The sequence below is a fragment of the Apteryx rowi genome, unplaced genomic scaffold, assembly GCF_003343035.1.
Source record: "Apteryx rowi isolate R43461 unplaced genomic scaffold, aptRow1 scaffold_13, whole genome shotgun sequence".
Classification (NCBI taxonomy): domain Eukaryota; kingdom Metazoa; phylum Chordata; class Aves; order Apterygiformes; family Apterygidae; genus Apteryx; species Apteryx rowi.
Window position 1 is genome coordinate 6,140,211 of NW_020447530.1, and position 24,089 is coordinate 6,164,299.

The 24,089-nt window shown below is 38.8% G+C and overlaps 2 protein-coding genes across 12 annotated transcripts in view; one reads left to right on the top strand and one right to left on the bottom strand.

The window, feature by feature from the left end:
- Positions 1-787: 787 nt before the first annotated feature.
- On the bottom strand, positions 788-8,889 carry TIMM9 (translocase of inner mitochondrial membrane 9). Of its 4 annotated transcripts, XM_026056126.1 has the most exons (5): positions 8,791-8,848; positions 7,120-7,262; positions 4,551-4,619; positions 4,106-4,201; positions 1,049-1,333 (listed from the first exon to the last, which is right to left on the bottom strand). In XM_026056126.1, exons 3-5 carry the CDS (start codon positions 4,587-4,589, stop codon positions 1,199-1,201), a joined length of 270 nt encoding a protein of 89 aa, XP_025911911.1. In that variant the 5' UTR covers positions 4,590-4,619; positions 7,120-7,262; positions 8,791-8,848; the 3' UTR covers positions 1,049-1,198. The 4 variants fall into 4 exon arrangements, with proteins under 4 accessions (XP_025911910.1, XP_025911911.1, XP_025911912.1 ...); XM_026056125.1 differs by lacking the exon at positions 7,120-7,262 and having other exon boundaries at positions 788-1,333; positions 8,791-8,889; XM_026056127.1 differs by lacking the exons at positions 7,120-7,262; positions 8,791-8,848 and adding an exon at positions 8,555-8,655.
- Positions 8,890-9,105: 216 nt separating this feature from the next.
- KIAA0586 (KIAA0586 ortholog) overlaps positions 9,106-24,089 on the top strand; it is a 59,982-nt gene continuing 44,998 nt past the window's right edge. For 7 of the 8 annotated variants that reach the window (XR_003251957.1, XM_026056116.1, XM_026056113.1 and 4 more), the window contains exons 1-15: positions 9,106-9,193; positions 9,632-9,969; positions 10,717-10,796; positions 11,969-12,035; positions 13,282-13,348; positions 14,038-14,215; positions 15,299-15,532; positions 16,168-16,336; positions 16,908-17,075; positions 18,668-18,788; positions 19,661-19,805; positions 21,152-21,193; positions 22,119-22,345; positions 23,351-23,423; positions 23,741-23,992. Coding sequence is in view for 7 of the 8 variants with exons in the window: in XM_026056116.1 (XP_025911901.1) it covers positions 9,666-9,969; positions 10,717-10,796; positions 11,969-12,035; positions 13,282-13,348; positions 14,038-14,215; positions 15,299-15,532; positions 16,168-16,336; positions 16,908-17,075; positions 18,668-18,788; positions 19,661-19,805; positions 21,152-21,193; positions 22,119-22,345; positions 23,351-23,423; positions 23,741-23,992 (2,127 nt within the window). In the remaining variant the exon portion in view is untranslated. The remainder of the gene's footprint in view (positions 9,194-9,631; positions 9,970-10,716; positions 10,797-11,968; positions 12,036-13,281; positions 13,349-14,037; positions 14,216-15,298; positions 15,533-16,167; positions 16,337-16,907; positions 17,076-18,667; positions 18,789-19,660; positions 19,806-21,151; positions 21,194-22,118; positions 22,346-23,350; positions 23,424-23,740; positions 23,993-24,089) is intronic. The other variant, XM_026056110.1, reaches the window with a different exon arrangement.

The window sequence follows — 24,089 nt, forward strand, 5'->3', positions numbered from 1 at the left end:
TAATAAAATGGCAATGAACCATCATTCTACTGCACTAACCATCTGACTACTGTTTCAGCTATTAAGATCCTGTCAAAGGAGTAGCGTCCTTTCTACACCAAAAACACAACACTGGAACAGTCAGCTTTCACAAACTTGTCTTCATACTCATCCAGCAGCAAAAAAGACACTGTCTTGTGCATGCTTCACACTTATGTTGGCATTCATGCAATTAAAGGAGAAAATTGCCAGAAAGCTTAATGTTACTGAAGGAACACATCATACTTTCATCAGGCAATGAAGCTGGGTTTGGAAGACCTCCAGTGTTCCCCAAAAGAAACAGAGAGTTCACAGAAATTGCCKTGGGAGTAGGTGGGTGCTAATGATGCACTCATGTCATTTATGAATGACCTGGTGAAGTATGAGCCAAATATAACCTGGGGTAAGCAACTAGCATCTCTGCCTACCCCAGCTCCATGGTTACAGCAGCTGTCTCACATTACCCTTGCCTTGATGCTGTCATCACAGTTCTGCAGCACTCCAGGAGACCCAGAACGATCATGAGGGTCTGCAAGGGCAGCTGGTAGTGAAAGAACTGAAGTTCTTCCTGAATGAAGAGAAATGACTCATTCACACATCCCTAGAGATGCTGAAACAAAGTCACTAACTCTGATCTGTCTATCAGTAACTCGAAGCAGCAATGAAAGAACAGAACTCTGCAGTAGGTGAGGACGAATAAAACTGCAGCAAACTTAAAACATGGCTCTCAAGCAGYGTCCTAAAAATGAATCTTTGGAAAGAACATACATACACCTGTATAGTTCCCATTTATTTTACTTGAATTAAATAAAAAAAAGTGTCAAGACATTTATTTATATACTTTCATGTTACACTTTTATGTGTCGAAACAGAGCAGAAGAAACAAAGTAGCACCCTCCCACCTCCCTGAAATCTAAACATGCTAGTCTGTGGGTCCTGGGAAAGTTTGTATCAGTATTATTCAATTGTACAAGAAAAAGGACCTCAGAAACAGACTCCATTGCCAGTCAACCGTTACTAACTTCTTGTGTAACGCTTCATGGTTTCCACCTTCCAAACAGCGTCAAGAACTCTCTTCTGAATTGCTGGACATACATCCCAACAGGAGAAGATGCAAAATGTGTTCTTGTCCAGTGAACATTGGCACTGCTTAAAAAGTCTGAACAGAGTACTCTCTTGTCTAACGAGGTTGGCCAAGCAATCCTGCTTTAGCTGCCAGAGCTTCATTCTGCTGAATATGGTACTCTTGAAATCGCATGGAGATCCTTTGTGTCATTTTTAAATACTTCTGTAGGCAGTGTTCTGAGCAGGTCATCTACAGGGAAAGGGAAACAGAAGGCTCCAAACAGTAATTAAAAAGACTCCAAAAATATGACCCAAAATATAATCATATGCAAGCATACATGATTAGGTGACTATGTCTCATGTTTTATGTTTAGCCTCAAGCTCAGGGCCTAGTGGTACATACCCTCTTTGTGCAGTGGAAAAGTTTAATTTTTGAGGGATCTCTGAGATGTCTTTTAATATTCACTCTCATAAAAAGTCTCCATGGAAAAAAAGTCTTATAACCAGATATATTACCATCCTTGGACTCCTCCCATGAAATACACAGAGTATGAAGTATAAAACGCATTTTATTATGCAGTAAATACTAAGTCTATTAAACTAGTCTCCACTTCTTCAAATTCTGTTTACAAACACCTACTACTTTTGACAGCCAAATAGGGTCTACTGTCTGCTTGCTCAGTTTACCCTTCTTCTGACCTTGTTCCAATGAACTCTATCAGTCTTGTTGTACCTGTTTGGTTAGCCTTGACAAAAGCAACCAGAATACCTTCTGAAGTTCTACCACTCAGCTGGACAGGGACAGAAATACCTGGGCCTATACCACAGACTGCATTGGTTTTGAAAGTTAGAAGATTTTTTTTTCTTTAAGTGTAGAGAAAAGTTATTAGACCTATTTCTAAGCCACAATTCTGCCTATCAGATATTCTATAATATGGTTCCAAACCTAGCTATTACTATTGCCATAAAGTTTCCAGATACAGATACAAAGGAAAGACAACCACTTCRCATGATTACTGGAAAACCAAGAATTGCTTTGATTCTGCTCAGCGCTAAGGGCTGTGGAAAGTAGAGGGACTGAAAGTAAACAAAACAAAAACCCTGCAACTAACCGCTCACCTGCTCCCCCTTCTCCCTCGCTGACCTGGCATCAGCCACAGTAAAACCTGTTAAGCAGGAGTTAAGTCTGACTAGGAAGCAAATTCTGTTGAATTTTGGAACTATCCCAGCCACTTCTCCCAGAGGGTGCGGTATTTGTGATATAGTGCCTTGGAAAGTCTAAACTTGCAGTGGAGATTGTTGCAAGTAAAGAGGTCAGAAGCTGTTTTTACAAATGTAGAATCTCACAGGAAATTCTTGGACATATTTGTCTAAATTATTTAATAAGAAACTACAACTTTAAATAGAAACTTAGGAATTTCCATACCAGATTAGACCAGTGGTCCATCTAGACCAGTATCCTGTTTCCAGCAGTGGCCAGAGCCAGATGCTTTGCAAGAAGCCTCGTAATAGATAATTACCTAACAAAGTTCCCATAAGAAAGTTTCTTCCTAGCCTCCATTATTAACAGATGGCTCATGTCTTGCCGAATGTGGTCCATTTGCAGATCACAGAAGGGGAAGGGAAAAAAAAGCTGATTAGAATCTAAGACTTCTTTTTTTTTCATCTAAACAACACTCCTTAAATTTAATTCCCCCCTCCCCCGCCATGAGGATTCTTTGGTCTTTGAACCCAGTTCATCAACAAAAGACTACCTGAACCCGTATTTTTAAAGAAAGTCTAGTAATCCTTAGGGTAGCAAAAGACAGAAGTGTAATCCTCTACTGGAAATCAAATGCCACCCCAGAAAGACAAAGAGGCTGTCCCCCTAACATTTCTGTCAGTTCTGTTAACTGAAACTCCTTGTACTGTTCAAGAAATTCAAAATGAACTGGTGACAGTGACAGGACCTTACCCAGAATGATTCTGACTACCTGTAATCAAGAAAAATTCCACTAGAATAGATGCAGAGATGATCAGGAGAACAAAGAATCTGTCTTGGGAGGCGAAGAGAGCTTTGTTTAGTCCAGCAAAGCAAAAGCTGAATGGAGACATGAGGGGCAGAGGAGTAAAATTCCTAGGAGGTAGAAGATGCTCAAGAGCTAGTTTAAATCTTTTTTTGCTTTTCTGCCAGCATATTTAAGCAAAAGCGGGATATTAGACTTTTAACCAACAAAATTATGAGATTCTGAAACAGCCTCTCAACAGGAGTGGGGAGGCAAGAAATATGCAACTAAACTTACCTACAGTGTAATCTTTTTTGCAAATGACTCTATGATGGAGCTCCCTGCAATGCAGAGGGCTGGATTTAACAGCCAGAGCTTTGCAGACCTGTGCTTCTATGATTCATAACAATGCAGGGAATGAGGGTAGGTAAAAAAATATTTCAGTAGAATTCTACCTTCACAGAACTAGACTGCAGGTGGACAACCTGCATGTCCCTGAAGATATCATCCATCAGAATTCTGACTGTCAAGGCACAAGAACCTCCACTGACAGCTCAGAGAACAAAATACGCAGAATTGCAATAAGCAGCCAATGCTAACAGTGAGAACAGGAAGATTCCCTGTGCATATACATAGCAAAAAGACAACACGGACTAAAACCTCAAGAGGTCCTAGCTTATACTTTGTAACTGGTGACCTAAGATATCAAAAGCATGGGGGGGGGGATTTGGAGTGTTTTGTTTGTTTGTTTTTTGGCAAATAGACTCTGGGTGCAAAAAAGTCTATCATCACCTTTTGACATTTGTAGAGGAGCAAAACTACAGATAAGCTATTTCCCTTTCTTCCTCTAACTCACTTCATCTCTCACTTGGAAGCTTTATACTGAACACCTGTGATCCACTCAAGACTGCTCCCTAGCTTTTTTAGCTAGCTGAAAGATAAAAACTTTCAAAGTCATTTGATGATGAAATGAAATTTAAATGCTATACAGCTATTCTATGAAAGGGAAATCAAAAGCACAGGAAACAATTACATACCTCTTCTGGTTTAACCTCTCTGCTAGTGAAATCCTTCACGCAATCCAGGAAGCAGGTTTCTGTAAGTTTATTGTATGTTCCCAGAAACTCTTTGAACTATAAATACAAAGTGAACAGACAATCAATATATAAAAAAAAAAAAATCTACATTCATTTTTCTTCATACATAGCTGCATACACCAGCCAGTGACACTAACATTTAAAGAACAAGACACTAGAAAAATTTGCTATCAGTTCAGTAGACTTCAGCATCAAGTGCTATCAGACGCTATGCTGTGTCTGTTCATGGTCAAAAGTTTAAATCTTTTTTTGCTAGAAAACTACTCTTATCTCAAGAGATAACTTAGGGCATAGGGAAGGACAAAAAGTACTCTATATCTTTTAGTCTATGTGATGCAGTAATACAAGGTCTTCAAAGCCACCATTTGTGAATACAGCATCTTACCTGCTTAATCTGATCAGATTCTGATATTTGTCCAGCCATATTCTACTGTCTAGGATTCAGTCTCCTCTTCTGAAGATTAAAAAGAAAGCACAAAAAACATACGCATCAACTACAACATTTTACAGCAGAATGGAATTCACATATGCTTTAACTGTGTTTAAAAGCAACTTTGTTAGCAATCTTTCAAACCATCCACTTGAAGAAATTTATCAGTTTGAAATATATTCAGTTAAAACAGCATCCAAGACAGTTCCTGCCCAGATCCTCCTGTAAACTGCTGTTCTTTTATTATTGCTTTTAAGCATTTCAAGCAGATAAAATGACGATGCAAGGAGGAAAGAAAAAAAAAAGCAAGAAGTGTTTTATAAATGCTTTTAAAGGCATAAAATAAAATTGGAGGAAAAAAAGAAGGAAGCAATAACATTCTCTAGCCTTCTAGTTACAGTGACTTTGGGTGTCATTTGAAACAACAGTAAGGGAAAAAAAGCAAGTGTAAAATGACAGCAGCTTTGAATAGCTGCAGCATTATAAGCCAACTTGGATGAGAGAAGCAGAGTTTCTATGTAGCTGCTTTCTCACTAAATGCTTAAAAAAACTAGAGCATATGTTCTGGTCAATTAATAAAGCAAATTAAATGTAAAGAATCATAAAGGAATGAGAATATCCTTAAACGAAGAAAAACAAAGAAAAATGAAAGAATGAACAGCCAGAGACCCAAGAATTTAAGCAAGCACCTTAAAGGAATCCAACATGGTAAACAAGTTAAGACTTGAGAGTAAACCAGGAGACTTCCTACAGGAATACTGAAAGCTAGTCTTCCTTTCCCCTTAATTTACATATTATCCAAGAGCTATCACAGATGGTAACCCAAGTTATTATTACACATTCAAAAGAACCAGATCCATCAGTTTCAATCACTTCAACTTGTAGAAGAAAAAATCAGCACTGGAGAGTAATCGCTTTGCCAGAAAAAGTTCATTTTGCCCTTTAGCAAAGGCAACTCATAATTAGCCTTGCATTACGCTTTTGTCAAATTTTGAGCAAGACATTCACGTTTTAGAAAACTTAAGAAACTATTCCAGCTTTTTGGTGGTGTGGAGGGGAGAGCGGAAGCAAGCCTTCTGAACAGGAACAAAAAGACATTAATAATTATTTCTACAGCAGAAAGAAAACGAAGACATTAAGACCGCACTAAGGAGCACTCCCAAGCATGAACCTCCTCCCTTCCAGTAGCAGGGTAACTAGAACATCTGCCCCTTAAAGTTGCACTTTACGGCTATGTAGGAAGTCAATCCAGGTACGGGATGTAAAGAGCACATATGATTCTTGCACTTAAGACACCTCCCTCCCCCCAAACAAGAATTCTTCGTGGATAGATAGATCACAAGGCTTGTTGCTTTAGGGAGGACCATATTCTTATGGTTGCTCAGAAGAAACAAGGTATTATTCAGGTTAATATAAACCTCCAACTTGTTTTAAAAGAAGTGAACACTGTCAACTGGGACAACAACCAGGGAAAATGGATGGCAATGTCACTCATTTCTCACCCTGTTATAAGAAAAGTCAGTGACAATTCTACAAAGTCAGTTCAAGTAGATTATTGAACAGAGTGTTAAAACCCACAGAGAACAGAAAAGACTTTTGTCCTCTCCCAAGTATAAAAAGCTAAAAGCCTCAACTCCCATTTTCTCACACTCAGTATTTTGTTTTATTGTTTCTGTTTATCACAAATCTAATTTTTTGTTCTTCTGTCACTAGTTCGGCAAGCTTAAAATTGCAGATTTACAGAACTGTAGTTCCACAAAGCTTTTGCACCTGCACTTGGGAAATAGCTCCAATCTAAAACAGCAAAATGGCACTATCTTAATTTAAGTTTCTGAAACAAAATGTCTGAAGCACTAGTCCGTCCTCAGGTAATTTACACTTTCCATACAGAAAGCAGTGAAATTATATGGCTCTACTACACATCTTCAGTAGCTACAAATCATTCCCAGTTGGCCTTAACTTCTAAAATATGCTAGCCAAGGATTCCTGGAAACATGCAAATCGTTTTATTCTTAAAATATGTTAAAAATAAATATTTCAAGTTTCCTTCTTTTTTGTCCTCCTTCCCTCCAGCCTGTGAAAGAAGGAAGAGAGGGAAAAAAATAAAAGCGATAGAAGAACCCCTTGCAAGGCTGGCACCTTGACTAACACACCACACAGCTTCTTATGCAGCTGCTCAAACAACTCCAGCAGGCTTCAGGTTTAAGCCTCGGCCCTACGTAGCCTAGATTACTTTCCTCTGGGCTAAATGTAATTTGAAAGTTAGGCATTGAAACACAAGTCACACTAAAGGAAGCGGATAGCTCCGAATAAACCACAGCAACAAGGACGGTGGGTGATTATACGAGAAGGCCACATGGACTGGATGCACTGGATCACCACGACTATTATTACTGTCCCACTGGGTGGCTATCTCCATCTTATCTCCACTTAACAGCTATGAGTTCTTACAGGTGAAACATGCACTGTAAACTTCAGTGAGGAAGTTCTTTTCACTGATGTAAAAAACATTAGTGCTTATTACCTAATCTTAAGTCAGTGGTATCCTTTCCCAGGAAAGCTGAACAGGCCCTTTGAGTTTTTTTCCTTTCTGCAAGAAGCCAAGGAAGTTTTACACCCCCTGCCTCCAGAGCAGGGTGGGAGAGGAAACACACCACCCAAGCGTTTCTGCACATGTGTGCCAGGAACAAAGAAGAAAAATATCAAGTTAAAGAAATGTGTTAAGATACAACAGCCATAGCTTGTAGAAAAAGGGTTTTCTGTAGTAGTAGTAGGGATTTGCTAGGCTAGAACTTGACTTCATACTAAAAACAACAACAAAAAAAGACAACTCAATGTTTGAAGCATTCTTTTACTGAAGCTAATTAAACTGCAAATACATGAGAGAYCAGTAGGCAGCTAAGCTAACCACCTAAAATTCAGGCCAAGACGTAATTACCCACACAACGCGGGAAGTCCAGCGTTAACGTGTAACCCTGCCTTGTAAGATGCAAGCCGCCAGACAGGCAGCAAGGCATGGCTTCCCTGCGCCCTCTCCTGTCGGAAAGGCAGAGTACAGCTCATCGCCCCTTCCGAATGAGGTTCAACTGCTCTACTTCGGACTGCATTATTTGCGATGCGGTTACACAAAGCTTCTCTTCTCAGGCCACAAGCTGTGCTCAGCGTTCGGACACGGACGATTAGATGAGAAAAAGACGAGTTAAAAGGTGGTTTGATAACAAAATGTACTCGGTGCACAGGTTATGCTTCATCAGCACATGTTTGTGAGCCAGACTCTACTCTGGAGTAAAAAAAAAGTTCAATGATAGAAAGAAATCCTAATGCCAAAGGTAAGCTAATAAGTCTGAAATGAGACCTCTTGAGAGTCTCTTGAACAGACTGGATACACACAAGGAGGTCTTCTGTCTGGAGAGAAAATATGTACTTTTTTTTCCATAAGTGGCTTCCTATTAAAGTTTGATTAGGCCTGGCCAGTACTTGCGATCTACTGAGGTCAAAACCTGAGCTGGAGTGGCTGAAGGTGAAGCAATTTCACCTTAATTCTGTCTCCTGCTTTTTTAAACTACATCTTTTGGTTCTCGCCTTCAAGGGCACCTTGAGTTTCTTTGCCTCAGGAGATACTCCTCAGGCCAAGGTCCAACCCAACAGACAGACAAACACGTGCCAGACCAGTGCCGGCACATGCCTTGTGCCCCTTTGTTTCAACTCCAATCTGAATTAAGGAAGATTTGTCCAGAAAACCTAGATTTGAATATACCAGCTTTTAGTTTTAACGCCAGTGCTAAGGTAGGGAGCATCTCAAGTCACCCGCACATCTGACTCGCGCCGTGAAAAGCCCACAACACGAACAGCTGCTTTGTTACCACTGAGACGTTTTGGGGGCCCCTTCCGCCCTCCTCCACGTGCCCCGCCGCCCCCCCTGCGGCGCGCTTCCAGGGAGCGGCCGTACCCCACGGCACCTTAATTTGCTGCCTGCGACACCTTAACGGCCCACAGGGCGCCGGGAGCCCGGCTACCCTCGGGGCAGGGCCGCCGGGGCTGGACGTGCCGCGGCGCTCCCTCGGGAAGGGGCCGCGCTCCCCCAGCGGCGCCGCGGGGGCAGCCGTTGGGCGGCGACCGTTGGGCGGCGCGGGGCGGCCGTTACCTCACGCTCCCCCCCCTCCCCCCGCGGCACGCGCCGCCCGCGCGCACTCACCCGCACCCGCGCCGTCACGAGCCCGGGCCACGCGGGGGGTTGGCGTGGGGGAGGGAGGATGGAAGGAAGGCACGACCCGGCAAACAGCAGGACCTTCAGCCCYGCTGATTCGCCACACAGCCCCCCCCCCCTTCCAATGCTGGCCGCGTGGCGAATCAGCGGGCGCGGAGTTCCGCGGCGGCTTTACTTTCCTCCCCGACGCGAGCGCAGCGCTCTAAAGCGCCCTCCTCTCTTCCCGCTCGYGGCAGCGCCTGGCCCCGCCGGAAGCGGGCGGGAGCGGCGAGCGGGCCGCGAGCGCCGCTTTTCCCCCCCGGACGCTATTGAGGAGCGGACCGGGCATTGGCGCGAGCGGCGCTGTTGCCATGGCAGCGGGCGCTGCCTGCCCGCCGGGCGGTGCGGAGCGGTGCGGAGGCCCCGGGCGGCGTGCGGGGGCCTGCGGCGGCGGCGGCGGGCTGCTCCCGGGGCCGAGGGGAGCCTTCCGCGCCCTTCTCCGCGTGGGGGAGCAGGCGGGCGGGCTCGCGGGTGCCCGCGGTGGGGCCCGGCCGCTGCCTGCAGCGCCAGGCCCGCTGGGCCGCTGAGGGGGGAGACCTGCTGTCCCCGCCGGGAGGGGCAGGACGCGCCCGAGCCCCGGCTCCGTTTTAAATGGCGGCTTGGAGCCGGTTTGCTTCTTGCTGCTTAAACGCTGCTTGCGCTTTGCCCGCACTTGCTGTTTCCTTAATCGTAGATTGTAGCAGTGTGGGCGACTTGCCCATAAGCAGTTCAGGAGCGTTGCTCAATGGCTATTTATTTATTGCTAAATAGATATTTTTGTAACAGTATTGTTTTTAAACTCTGTTGCCAGGTTTAAGTGCTGAAACCTGCGTTTTGAGGTCTTCATGGAGGTGGAAGGCAATTCTAGCATTAGCCAGGATTCACTGGCTAGTTTCACGGCGGGTGATGTGCTCATTCACTCCACTAGCCTCCACAAGAAGCAGCCCATTGAAACCGCGCCAGGAGCCGGTGGCTGTATTAAAAAAGTTAAAATTTCTGTAAAGAAGCTTCGTGAAGTGGTCCCTCCCTGCCAAGCCTCTGATGCAGCATTGGCTAGAGATGAAACATCRTGTATTCCTCCAGCCTTGCCAGCAAGCAGGACTTTATCTGGTAGTTTAATTGAAGTTTCCCCCTGCAGTACTGCACCAGGTATGTGATCTACCAGTGACATTCAGATTAGATTTGAGGTAAAATCATTGTGCGTTGTTTTCAGTCATGCAGTAGTTTTATAATATAGGAAGTGACCTTCGTGTTCTGATACCATAAGTGTCAGCAGTTTTGCAGAACTTTGTTTTCCAAGTTTCCCCCAAGCTTTTATGAATATACCTTTGTTTTCCATACGGAAAGTGACTTGTACAGGGTCATGTGGTCAGTCAAAGCTAGATCAACAGAACTCCATCAGTCTTTGGAGTTCCTGGAGGGGGATGTTGGTTTTTTGGATCAAAGGCTCAAACAGCTTCGTAAGATGTTATTTTCATAGTGTGATAAAGCTAGATTAGTCTTTGATACTGAAATATGTACTGTGCTCAGTTTCCTTCTCTTTCTTACTTGAAGTATGTTGTCATATAATTGTAATGTGTCTTTAGACAAGTAGCTTTCAATGTCCCTAGTTCCTGTCAGACTTGAATTTGACCTAAGGGTTGTCAGCTTTTTAGATGCTCTGTTTTTCAGGAAGTTTTTCTTGTATTGTAAAACAAATCTATATTCCACTCTCACAGAATTCATTAACATTTGTGAGCTTCAGATTGATGGCTGTGATCATTTGTGTTGTGAAAGTCATTATATTTAGATTTTCAAAGATACAGAGAGAGAAAAGATTAAGATTGGAGTTAGGCAAGGTACACTGCAACTGTGTTAAAGATCATTATGACCACAGTAAAACTGCTTTTATTTTAGGAGTCCAGAATACTAAAGGACATCCAGAACATCTGCTTTCAGTAGAAAATTCTACAGAACCTATGTTTTTATCACAAATGGTAAGAAAAGTTACAGTTGCTTCCTAGAATCCTAGACTGAGAGAACCACATCTATCTCAAGAAGTTATATGCTCAGCTTCTGTAGAAGAAGAGCAAATTGTTTCTCTCTGGTAGCCAACTGAATATTTGGCTCTGCTTCTGCAAAATAACTGTGCAGATGCTTGTCTTTATGAGTTGCTCCGAATGTGATGTGCATGCTGAAGTGTTTGAAGGGCCTTTGCTTAGTGTGCTGCTACCTGTTGCATAGTCTATATCCAAGTATAATTTTCTTAGAGTATTCATGTTTTCAGAGTCTAGAGTAATTCTTCCTTTGAAATAGCAGCTGCACATTGCACAACATTTATTTGAAAAGCCCTAAACTTTTTGTAGATTTTTCTCTTCTTATCATAGGTATTGAACTGGACATCAGTTTAAACTGAACTCTTTAACACTCAAGATTAAAAGGCTTATTTCTGATTAATTTATGTTTGCTAAATCTTACATACAATGGAGACCTGTCTCTAGAGGGTCCAGCCTATGATGACCGTGCACGAGGATAAAATTAACCTGTGCTRTGAAAGCATTGCAGCAAAGTCTCTGCATGGCTCAAAGCAGACCTAGTGAGCTAACAAAAGTTCTCATAAAGATGGTGGAGTACTGTTCTACAGTTCCACGCCATCAAATAAAGTTGAGTAAGAGATTTTTACTTTCCTAACTTGGTTTATTGACTCCACGTAGACTCTGATTATTTGTGGATTCCCATTCAAGGAAATTCAKCTCTGTCCCTTCAGTTCTGCGGTTGCTGGCATGTGTGCTTAATTCTGCATGCGTGAGTGATGCTGAATTCTTTGAGAATAGTTACATCTATTAACTTAAATGCATGTAACTTCACTTCTACATCTTTGGCCATAAATGAGGAAAATACACTTCTTAATCAGTATTTAGAATTCATATTTTGAATTTGTACTGTGTTTTTAGTTTGTGTCCTCAAATATCATGTTAGTTCTTGACTAGAAAGTCCAGATAGTTCTACGGTAGAGGTAAGTCTTAGCATGGCTTGTTCCAAAGCCTTGCGTTACTGCAGTGTGGAGATGCTTACACTTGTGTATTCAGCAATCCTATCTGCTTCTAAAATTTTGGCTACTGCTACCAAAGGCTTTGACGTATGCTTTTCTGCTCTTCTTGTTCTGAAGGATTATTCTAAAGAAGCTGCGGTACAAGTTCCTTCACTGCTGTTGGAAGATAACAGAAGACCTGAAGGTRAGACACATTTATGTGTTGCTATAGCCATTTTTTTTCCTTCAAAAAAACTGCTTCATTAGAGAAAGAAAGAGCTATGATTTTGTTTTGGATCTTTTTCTTCAATATAGAAATTCAGTGAAAATATTCAAGGGTTTCTTGGATAAGGTGAAGATAACTTTAATTAATGTTTTTAAATATTGCAAATTTTATTTAAATCTTTCTGGCTTACAGTAGCTTATATAGCTCTTGTGCTTTTCTCAGAGAGAGTTCTGCCAGTGTACCAGAAACTGGGAGGCTCCTTTTACTATTCAAACTACTCATGTCTCTGAATAGAGATGTTTTTTGGTTGTTTGGGGTTTTTTTTTGGGGGGGGGAGCTCATGTGGCTATATTTTCCTGATGTGAGTAATTGTGCTACAAATACTTATTTTCTGCGAGCAACCTACACCAGAAAAAGTATATTTTTAACCTTAAAAATCCAGGAAATCACATCTCTGTTTCAATCAGATTTGGAAAAAGCAAAGAGCTTTTAAAGAAAATATGTTTCTGCAGCTTTCTTGAAAATCTGTGACTGGATTGAGAAAAGGAAACACAATTTAACACCCCCATTTAAGGCTAAGAGGAATTTGCTTTCCTCTTACCCATTCACAGAGGCAGCAGCTATCCAGCTAATCAACATGGGTGTAGTAACTGCCTAATTAGCAGTAGTGAAACATGGAATCCTCCACAGCTTGTATTATCACCTTTGCCCAATGAACAGTGGATACAGGAGGCACTGCACACCTTTCAGCGTAATTTAAAGCTATTGAAAAGTTTTGTTACAATTTTTGGTGACTGTAGGAAAATATTCATATCACAGTTATATTTTTTTTTATTAAATTTATTTCAAGTTAGAATTTGCAGAATTTTTTTGAATGGGTTGCCTGAGCTGCAGTTATTATTTCTAGAGCAACTTTTTCCAAATTTTCTGAGGATAAGGTGCAGTCATTGTTATTTTCAGAGGGTACCAGAATGGCTTTTTTTTTTTTTTTTTTTAATAACAACATTCAGTAATAGACAAAATTGTGTTAACTGCTTGTCTCATCTTGTTTTTAAATCTGTTACTTTGTGAAGGAAACAATTTGATACTTGCAGTAGAAAATGTGGTCCGTGCAGGCAATGGATTCTTTGTAGCAAAATATTACATCTTACTGGAATAACATTTCAACCTCTAAAGCAAGACTGAATGTTACCTGACAAAGTATATTTGATGTCCTTCCCCACAGATGATGTTTTTATTTCTCAGTATGCTGCTGGCCAGAAAGAGGCTTTGCGTGTGGCATTAAAGCAAAAGTAAGTGTGTGTTGTTGATATTCTCAGCTAATCTGCTTTTGTACATATGGTAGATACTTCTGCAGTTTCTGCCAAAATCCATAGCTGGTAAGGAAAAAGTATTACTTATTGTCRTCTGTGAGTGTTCTTTTTCTATCTATGAACGTGTTTTCAATTTATTTTATCATTAAAAGTTTACTGGAATATCTTGTTTATTTTGCACATTTTAAACTATATGAGTTAATGATTTCATGGTACAAGAGTTTGGCACTGAATAAATTATCTATCAGAGCAAATCTTGACCAACACATGTATGATATTTTTAAAGACCAATAAGGAGATGTGCTGTGCTGTCTATCCCTAGGCTGGAAATCTTGAAGATCAGAAGTTATTTAGTAGAACTTTGATACTAGTACATTGACTTTGCAAAAGACAACTCATAATCATACTCTTTGTTGTGATTGCAGTCATCACCTGGAAATACCTTTTATATTAGAAGCTAATATAGAAATAATATTAGAAATGTAACTTTCAGAAATATCTACTGTCATACTAAAAGATGAAAGTAATTTTTTTTTTCTTGGGCCTCAAGAGCTTTGCAGGAAATGCTTATATAAGAGGTGATACAGATGCTACAGGTGGGAAATTGTTTTCTTGAAGGGGATTTGAACAAAACGATGCTATTTACAGGAACTTGTTTATATTTGTAGAACCCAAAATAATCCTGCACTTAAGGAGGTGAAGGTACAGCTCTTAGGAAATTCCTCTACAGAAAAACAGGAAAGTGTTGGTCAAAACACCGGGTCAACACACAGGGAAATTGATTCCACTACAACCATCGCAGCAGCAACTGCAGCTGCCATTGCTACTACGGCTCCACTTTTTAAAGTGAGTAATCCGTCTCTTAAAATGAGTCATTTGTGATAATTTAGTTCATTGTCCTCTTAAAATAGTATATCTTTTAAGCAAGCCTGAAATGGTTGGCGGTAGGACCAACATTCTTTTGTACTTGTACCTAATTCATATTCCCTCCATTCATCATTTGCCTATAAAGTAAAATTAMATGGGAGGTACAGAAGACTGCAGCCTTTGGGTGAATGCAGGCTACTGTTTTGTGCACATGTAAGTGGATTGCTGTTAAGTAGTGTATACTAAGTATTATGGGAAAGAACCTTTGTTTGATGGTTTATTTGCCAGCTTGAAATCAGGCCRCTCGGTATTTATAGATTCCTTTCAGCTTTTACATATGGTGTAAATTTCCCTAACAAAAATGGTGTTGTTAAGATGACAGAACTATAGGTGCAACAAATTTATATAAATGTAATGATAAAGGATGGGCATTACATTAGTTAGAATAAACTGGTCAGATTTCATATTTGGAGATAACCTTATGCTGCATAATCTGGCTGAACTTTACAAGAGAGCATTCAGGTTCCATGTAGAAAGGATAACACATCTGATTCAGAAAGATTTCTGCAAAAACAACAGTTTCTAAATGGCATTTCAAAAAGATCAAAAGATCAGTCGTCTCCTGGTAGTTTGTTTAAATATAACTTTAATTTACTGGCTTCCACAAGCACACAGAAAGTTTGGTCCTGGCTCAAACCAGAGGTTTTTATTTCAAACGKAACTGAATGTGTCTACTAACTTTTTTTCTGTGTGTTAGTGATCTCAGACTTACTGACCATTATACCAGAGAGAACTAATTTGGATTTATCTCGGTGGGACTTGGCTGCTCGTGGATGTAGAACATCTGATTTGTCTTTTAGGAGAGTTTCATAATATTGCTAAACCAGCAAAGATTAGGGCTGTTATTTTATTTGTGTCTTTTTGGAAGCAAATCATCCCATGATGATAGGAAAGGTGGGAATAAATAGAGATGGCATTCATATCAGCTTGCTTTTTGTGCTTGCATCTCTCTTTTTCTAGGAAGCTTTTCTTGCTTTCTTCTTCTTTTTCTTTTCCCTCTAGGTTCAAAATGATTTRGAAGCAAAAGTTAGCTCAGTTTCGGCATTAATTGATAAACTACAGGAGACAGATAAACAACTGCAACGTGTTGCTGAACAACAAACAAATATGAAGGCTCAAAATGAGAAGCTCCACTGTCATGAAAGAGTCAGTGAGCTTGWAAAACAAATGAATACCTTCATGGCACAGCGGATTCAGCATTTGGAAAAGTTACAGCAGCAACAAATGAATATTCAGGTATCTACATAAACACGCAGAAGCTTTTGCTTAATTGTTTCTTCTATTTCTCAGTATTAACATTATAATCTTGTTGTTGTTGTTCTTAATTTTGATGTGTCAATATGACCAAGATGAACTTTCAAGTCCCTTCCTATGCTGGATAGTTAAAAATGTAAAGAAATTTTCAATGTATAAATATATATTCAGTATTTTTTTTTAGTTTTTGAGAGAAAGAATGATCCAGTGCTCAGCACACAAGCGTAGAACTTTTTTGGGAAAAGCTTCACTTCCAGTTTTGTCCCAGATTTCTGCTTCTTTCCCCTCYTCCCCCCAGTCATTTTGTCTGTAGAAAGAACATACAAAAACYGTGAGAGATCCTAATTTCTGCTAAAAAAAATTATTTCTTTTTGATAATTGAGAAAACTTTCACTTAATCTTTCAGACAAAAATCAAAAAACAAGYGTATTCTTTGTCTTTGCAGTCTTATTGTTCCTTTCAAAAAAAAAAAAAAAGTATTGTACATGTTGTAAATGACTTTCAGTCAAGTAGCGTGTCAAAATCTGATTAGTATGATTATATGGCATGTATTCATGCTTAGTTTTACTTGGGATATTAATGCATATACCAAAATACTTTGTAACTRTGTCTCTTAGTCTCATCTCATTAGCTCTGCAGTCAACATGGGTGGCTTACAGCAAGTTCACGTACCTTCTTCCAGTCTCATGACTAAACAATTTGAGAAGCCAGAGCAGCGATTGCTTACTCACCCTGTATCTTCCTGTCAGACGGATTTATTTCCTACTAGTGGTCCGCCTGCCCAAGGTGAAAACAAATTTTTAATGTCTTATTTTCGGTGTTAGTTCTACATTAATTTTGTTTTAATTAATATTGGATTGTATGTCACATTATTAATGTGTAGTAAACCTTTACGTATAGTATAGTAAATGTTCCTATTGCCTTGTATGCTATGTGTACCACTTATTCTGAAAATATTCAAGTTTAAATTAAAGTGAGAGTTTGGTATTTACTAACTGCTTAGTCTGCACCAATTTGATTCAGTTTGAGAGGCTGAGACTTCCGTAATACAGTTTTAATGAGAAATATCTATGTGGAAGCTTATAATGAGCTAGTGGTGGAGAGTTTTTTGTTATTTGGTGGTTGCTTCCTCCCCTGCCCCCCCCCCTTCATTTCATAATCACACTCGGAAGTATAGAAGGTTCTTCCTGTCTATTTTTGTATTTGTTTTGTAATGTTTTGCATTTCTGTGAGAATTTCATAATGTTGGTTTGTTGGTTTTTTTTTCTAGATTATTTTCCTGTGAAAAATRATCTTAACACTTACATAACTTTAAAAAATCTTAAATTTGAATGTTGTTTTTTTTTCCCCTCTGAAGCATATTCAAGTCAATTTCCAAACTGTGGGGTTCATACACAGAATTCTCCCCTAAAGACACCAGTTCCTCGGAGATGTGCTCCCGAACCTGTATCAAAAAATGTGAAAATCTCAAAGAAAGAAAACCCTACAAAGGAAAAGGAAAATATTCCCAAATCCACATATGAAGGTATTGTCAGTAAGGTGCTCCTGTCCTCTGCTGGTGTGAATAGCCCAGCCTAGGGTTTACTCTCTCTAGTCCTCAGTTCTTCCGAGTCATTGGGTTGTCTGAATGGATGTACTTCAGTGCAGAATTTTTGGAAGAGTTTGGGAAAGGTTAGTTTTGGAGATAATTGGATTACTCTTAACTAACTGAAGACTTTACGACACTAATGATCTAACCTATAGACTCTAAAGAGAATTTCTCACTTTGATTTTAAGGTTTAAAAAATATAATGACCATTCATTGTTTAGGGAAAATTATATAATGTAAAACTGGGGTGCTACTCATGAACTTTTTCATTAGATAAATTGAATTTTTCTCACRAACATGAATCCCTCCAGGTCTCTGGGTTATACTAATGGAAATAGCATGTGTAAAGCAAATGAAGTGATTTTCTTTTGCTAGCTGTGATCAGTTAAGCAGCATGAAATCCAGTTTTGAGCATTCCATCAAAAAGTAAAGCATCTTTAGTTAGTAGCGTTCAGGGAAAAATTGCCTGTGGATCCAAGCTTGTTTTCTAATATCATGGACGAAATGCCAGTTTGACTTGGTTAGTTGCTTGTCAGACTGCKGCTTCTGCCTCTCTTTTTCCAAGTCCCCACATACTCTTTTTGTTCCTCTTGGTCTAGGAACAATGTTATTAAAATAAGGTTTTTTTGCTTCCTGCTTRCTTTTTAACTCATGTGGCCTCCTTATATTCTGTTTCAAATTAAACCTTTGTTACTGCGATTTTGTCTTTGACTGTATTAATTACTGTTTTTTTTTTCCTTAAATTTTTTCTTTTAAGAAGACTGCATGGACTTCAGTAACTTTCACTTCCCTTTCTTCTTTAATCTCCATCTGTTTTTTGCAGTGTGTGTGTGTGTTGGACAAGATGACCTCCTGAGGTGCTTTCCAACCTGAATTAATTCTATAATTAGAAAGTGACCTGTATAAAAATATAGTCAAACATTGTTTTAGGGTGAATTAAAAAATTAATGTTCATTCTAGAAGATGTGACTTTTTCCTTTAAGGTTGGTTCTGATGGTAGCAGCAATGTTGCTGCTTTTTGTCAGTGTGAGAATCTAGCCATATGTACATGTGTGCATATATATGCCTGTGTGTATCCATATGATACATTATATACTTGTCACAGGTCTCATGAAAACATTTATGTGGTATTTTCACATGCCCTGTTTGATTAATGAGTTTTTTCTGTTTTGCTGAGGAAAATAAGATCAAGGAAGAAGAGCTAAAAAAGAATAGTTGCCTAAATCTGTGACATTAWGAGCAAAATGTTTCTCTGACTCAGTTAATTAGTGTCCCAATTTCATTCATCTGTTTTCTTACTTTGCTATGCAGATCAATCATAGTAAGATAGATAGATGTGAACATTTTGATGAGACCTATCCTTACTGAAGTAAATATGTAACATATTTATATACATACACACACATATATATATTTACTATTGTTAGTGAATATTGTCTAATAGTGAACTATCTGGAAAGGAAAAGAAAGTGTTAAATATATTGAAAAAGCTTAACAGTAAGTGTAACTTTCTTTTTTTTCTGCTTTAGGTGGAGGGAGACTTCTTGAGCATATTCTGAATTCTCAAGAAACCCCACTGAGGCAAATTGAGTCTTCTGAGAATGCAACATTAAACAATAATAAAGCGAGTTGGCATTCCAAGAGAGACGGGTAAATGAATGTAACAGTTCAAAACTGAGGCAGATCTTTTGTTTTAATGAGACTGAGAAAGAAGTATTAAATATCGATGGTGTAACAGAGTCACTGGTGCRGATCTTGAATCTGATAAAGCTGCGCTTCAAGTAAAATACTGTTGCACGCAGGGATTTCTACGATGCTTTTGCATTTCTGTCGTTCTTGAGGTAAATAAGGCCAGTTGTTAAGGATAGCTGGTAACAACCTTTCTCAGAGGTCAGTGGGAATCGCTTGCMGTGCTCTCCTCTCTTCTGAACATACTTCTTCTATTGGAGCTGCTCAGGAAGTCACGTCAGGAGGTCGGCTATACAAGTATTGTGTTAAAGAGGGATTGCCCTCCTCGGTGGACTCTAAGCTGCCTGCTTATGCGAGCTTTCTGAGAACATTTTGTTGGGAAGGAGCAGCATCAGCCTACCAGTTTCTAAGCTTTAGGTTAGGAAATTTTCTTAGCCATCCAGTCTGAAGCATAGTTTTCCACAGCTGATAATTTGATGTCATAATTTCACAAGTATAATTAGAAACTGCTACAGACACAGTGTCTTATTTATGATAGTAGGAACAAAAATATTAATAATTGCTTCAAATGAAAAGATTTTCAAAGTTTAAATGTTGCTCTATTACATCTGAATTTTATATATAGTTTCACTTGAAAATACAAGGATACAGATCCAAGTATAAGTGGTAAACAGAGAAAACACAGTAACCCGTCTGTAACCTCAGGCAGAAAAGCAAATGCTATTTTGTGTTAAGTTTTGGTACACATTCAAGTAGTCAGTGTAGAAGTCGGGCACTTTTTTGAGCCACTTGAGGAAGCGCGAGAATTTAATAAAGAGTATTTTTCCCATCAGACCTACCGCTTTGCGTGCAGACTCATTCCCCGCTTTTGAAAGCTCCTTCCAAAATTCCAGTTCGATTGAGAAAACAGTGAAAAAAGCAGATGATCTACTCCAAGATCTCGGCCAATTGAGAAGAGAAATGCACAACATGCTGCAGGTAAAGACCATGTTACCGGGATGACCAAGAGTTTGAGTAAAGAATGCTAAGAAAAACTTAAGAATTTTGATATCATTAAAAATGTTGCCCTTGCTTCTACCTCGGTAAACAGGCTGACATTTATATACAGTGGCTTGAAATCCTACTATCTCTTTGTGTGAAAAGGCTTTGATCCTGAGTAATGAGTGTGCAATAAACTAGACTGTAGAGCTTCTTATTTCTGTTCTATCAAATACAAAACAGTAAAAATCAAGGATGTAGTTTTATTAAGTTTATTTTAAAAGTGTGTTTTTTTTTTTTTTTTAATGCCTGTTTTCTGCTGGGTCTCTTCCTGTGATCCTGGAGCTACAGAGCAGCTGTAACATTCCTGTTCAGGAAAGAAAAATGTTCTACTTACAGGCAGTCAATGTTAGGGATGATTTAAGCTACTTCCTTTCTCACATTGCCATTTCTTTCCAAAAAGAGTGCTGTTTCCAAAGAATTACCTGTCATATAGTTACATTTTTTTTCTTTTGTGCTGATGATTTTGTGCATCTAGAATGGTTCTGTGCTAGCGACATGTAACCAGTTTCTGGCTTTTCAAAACCGAGCCTTTTTTCTATTTTGCTAGCCTGGTTCCATATGGAAGCAAAGTGTACCTGATCCTTTAGCCTGTCTGTTGTGGTAGTCTCTGTTTTTGTAAATGTAAGCAGTGGGAAGGAAAGAAGACTTGAAAATTCACAAGTTTAAATTTATCTTGGAGCATAATAGCTTTGATTTTACCAGTTCATTTCTGTAGTTGAAGGGTTCAGCTTGCATATTTCATTACATATGTTACATGCAAGTTATTCAATTTGTTGCATATTTAAAAGATGCTGCCTCATCTAATTATATATTACAGTATAGTTGATGCACTGTTTAGTTTATAGATTTTTATAACATATTAGAAGATTGTTTGTTTAACAGTTTTACTAGTAAATGAACGGATGCCATGTACCGCATTTACTTTGGAAATATCTGTGTACCACTATTGCTAAAAACTTACATTGAATAACATTCTTTAGCATATGCAACACAGAGTGGGGCAGGACAGGAGAAGGTATGGCAGCCTGAGAAAGACACAGTTGACGCAAATGATGTTCAGATGTTTGGGGTAAATGACCACTGACTTTGTTATACAAGCACATGGAAGGTCTGAAGTAATGCAGGTAGGTGGAGATGGAACAGAAGGTGCTGCTCTAATCCAAAAGAAGTGAACTGTGAGGTTCAGTAGGTCAAAACAAATTCACTCTGTCCAGTTCAAGTGATCTAATCTATTCACACCTGTCTTTGGATGAGTTTCAAAGGCTCTTCTTCTGTCTTTTTAGGAAGCAAATTCATGGAAATCAGACATGAATGATCTTATTAAGGTATAACTTGAATTTTGTGTGTTTTTTTTGTTTTTGTTTTAATAGTATAATATTGAAACTGTTTTGAATATGCTTGCAATGAGGTAACCCTATTATAACTATTGCATGCCTGTAGTATTTTGAAAAAGTCGATGTTATATTTAGACTAAGTTAATCAAAGCAAGATTTAACTTGTTCTTTGACTTGTCTTTTTCAATCTTTGTGAACTACCCAAAGGGAAGTCTAAAACAAATGTTGAGCAGAAAGCTGCCTCCTCAAATATGCCTGGTGTGGACTGCTAATAGAGTTACTGTTTCATGCTCTCAGTGTCATTGGCAAGTCTATGCCATTTTAAGATTGTATTGAACGTGTATCTACATTTCTTATGCTTTTCATGCATTTCAGCTGTCTTGCTGAGCTAGTATTTGTCCAAAAGCTTCATTTTAAAATGAAACCTACATAGAATTCACAAATAATTTTGAATATTGTCCTTTCCTCACCAGGTGAAACCCAAAGTCACAGGATCAGGGTGTTGATTCTTCTTTTTTTTTTCTTTTTTTTTTTTCATGTCAGTTGTGCTTAGGTAGTTACATCTGTTAGGACAGAAGTTTTTGTTTCATTTTGGCTTAATAGTCACCTTAAAGCCCAAACTAATTCTTGATCTGAGAAACTTTGTTCAGTTGATGCTCTCTGAGTTTGTTCAAGTGTGTTTTGGTTTTTTTTTTGTGGGGGCGGGGGGGTGGTGGAGCAAATACTGCAAAATACTCCATTGCAAAATACTGAATGTTCTTTGGTAACACTAAAATTGATAATAGTACACATGGACAGTATTTCATATGTTGGGCCTTGAGTTGATAATAGACTAATAGTAATTCTGATCAGTGTGTAGGAAAATTATATGGTTACAATCTCTGATTAAAAGCCAATTGTTCTGCTTCAATTTTAGTCAAAAAAACCTACTGTTGCATCTGATCTCTCTGAACATCATCAACTTGTTAAACCATCCATTCTTCATAAAGTTAAAGCACCAAAATCTATGCTGAAGGATGCTGAAAGGATTTTGAGAGGAGTTCAAAACAATAAAAAAATTCTTGAAGAAAATTTGGAAGCCATTATTCGTGCAAAAGATGGGGATGCCATGTATACTTTTATTAACGCCTTGACTACAAACAGGTTAGACCCTATTATTCAGTGCTTTATGTAGCTRCTTTTATTTTATGTGCTCATTACCTCTCTTACAGTTGTTTCAATTCCATGCATTCAAGAACTGCTGCAGTTCCCTAAAAAGAGATTTATTGCTTATTCTTAGCAGTCATGAGAGGATTCTCTTGAACTTCAAATGTTTTTGAATCTCCAGATGTGATTTGAATTTTTTTGATAGGTGGTTGTTACTTCTTGGTCTGATCTGTGCCCCAGAACTTAAATCTAAATTCTGACACTAGACAAATTCCCATCTGGACAAACAGTTCTGCTGTCATGGCAAGGGGGCCTATAGCTTTTTGTATGCAGAGTTACTTAAATGGGAAAACCAAGGAGTGGTTTCATCATTCAAGGCTGAAAGACTTTCCTTAACAGGCTTTGTAAGCCTGTCAATTTTTTAGAATTAGTCACCCTACAAAAAATCCTTGGCTTTTGAATTCACTTCTTCTTGGTTAGTCAGTTGTGTTAAATACACCTGCTTAAATCATAATTATAGTGTTCTTGTTAAAACTACTCCCAGTTTCTGTTTTCCTGAGAAAGATCACTGTTTTCTTCATGTAAAAAAAATTTTTCAGGCATGGTATCTGCTATAATTCTTTTTAAGAGAAAGTGGTGTTTTTCGTCAGCTGCTTTTTCTGAGTTGGAATTTTTTTTTGTTCCTTTTAGGTTTTTCAATTCTTGATCAAAACAGGAACTGATACACGAGTGCTACTTCTTTAAATAAGTTTGTAGTAATGTTAGTACATAGAAGCAGGAGAGTTTTTGCAGGTGGCACTTATGTAAAAAGAGATTTAAGTTTGGGAAATTAGGAGAAGATATGCTCAGTGCCTTTTGGAGGTTCATAATCTTACTTCCTTTTTGCCCTAGGTTTTTCTGCTGTTCCTACAACTTTCCATAGGGAAGGCTGCTACTTTCCCAGGAACAAATCTGTGCAATTTAAGAAGTACAGACCTAAAATAGCCCTTTCTTCTATTTCAGAGATGTATTAGAGGAGATTCGTATCAGAAAGACTGTGGATGAGTGGATTAAGGCAATCAGCCTAGAAATCCAGGTATGGCTGGAAAAAATGAGTTCAGAATTCTTGCATTTTATTTTTCACTCTAACATTGTTAATATAGGCAGATAACATGATTCGCTCTCAACTTCAAAACATGAGAAAACTGCCTTTTATTACTAGCATGTAGTTTGCTGTAATAAAATATTTACCTCTATTTTAAAACTTCCATTGCTTAATGAAAGTCACTTGGTCACTGTTGCTGGCTAACATGAAAAACAGACAATTTCTCTGAACTTCGAAGTTATCCACAGGCTCCTATGATAGCCTTGAAGATAAAATCTCCTTTTATTACATTTATGTTTTATTTTCAGACTGAATTGGCAAGAAATGATTCTGAACAAGTGAAATATGATCAAAAGGTTCCATGGATCAAGAGAGCCCAGAACACTAAGGCTATGAAGACCAATAAAGAAATTAAAGCAAAAACTCAAAAAATCCAAGGGTTCTCGACAAAGAAGTCTTCATCTGCAGCTAAGCCATTGCAAGCGGAAGATAACATGAGAAAACAGACGTTAAGAACTTATTCTTCTGAAGGTTTGCAAAGGAAAGGAAAAAAGACAGATGTGAGTTCCAAAGTAGTTGTTTTTCTTTTTCTTTTTTTTTTTATAATGACTGCAATGTTTTAGATTGTAGTGTTTGTACAGAAAAATTTTTGTATGT

Bases quoted from the DNA above. Each gene is read 5' to 3' on its own strand.
- TIMM9 (XM_026056125.1), bottom strand. From the start codon at position 4,589: ATGGCTGGACAAATATCAGAATCTGATCAGATTAAGCAG. The intron at 4,202-4,550 runs GTAAGATGCTGT...TTGTATTTATAG, and splicing joins AATCTGATCAGATTAAGCAG to TTCAAAGAGTTTCTGGGAAC. The intron at 1,334-4,105 runs GTATGTAATTGT...CTTTCCCTGTAG, and splicing joins GAGAGGTTAAACCAGAAGAG to ATGACCTGCTCAGAACACTG.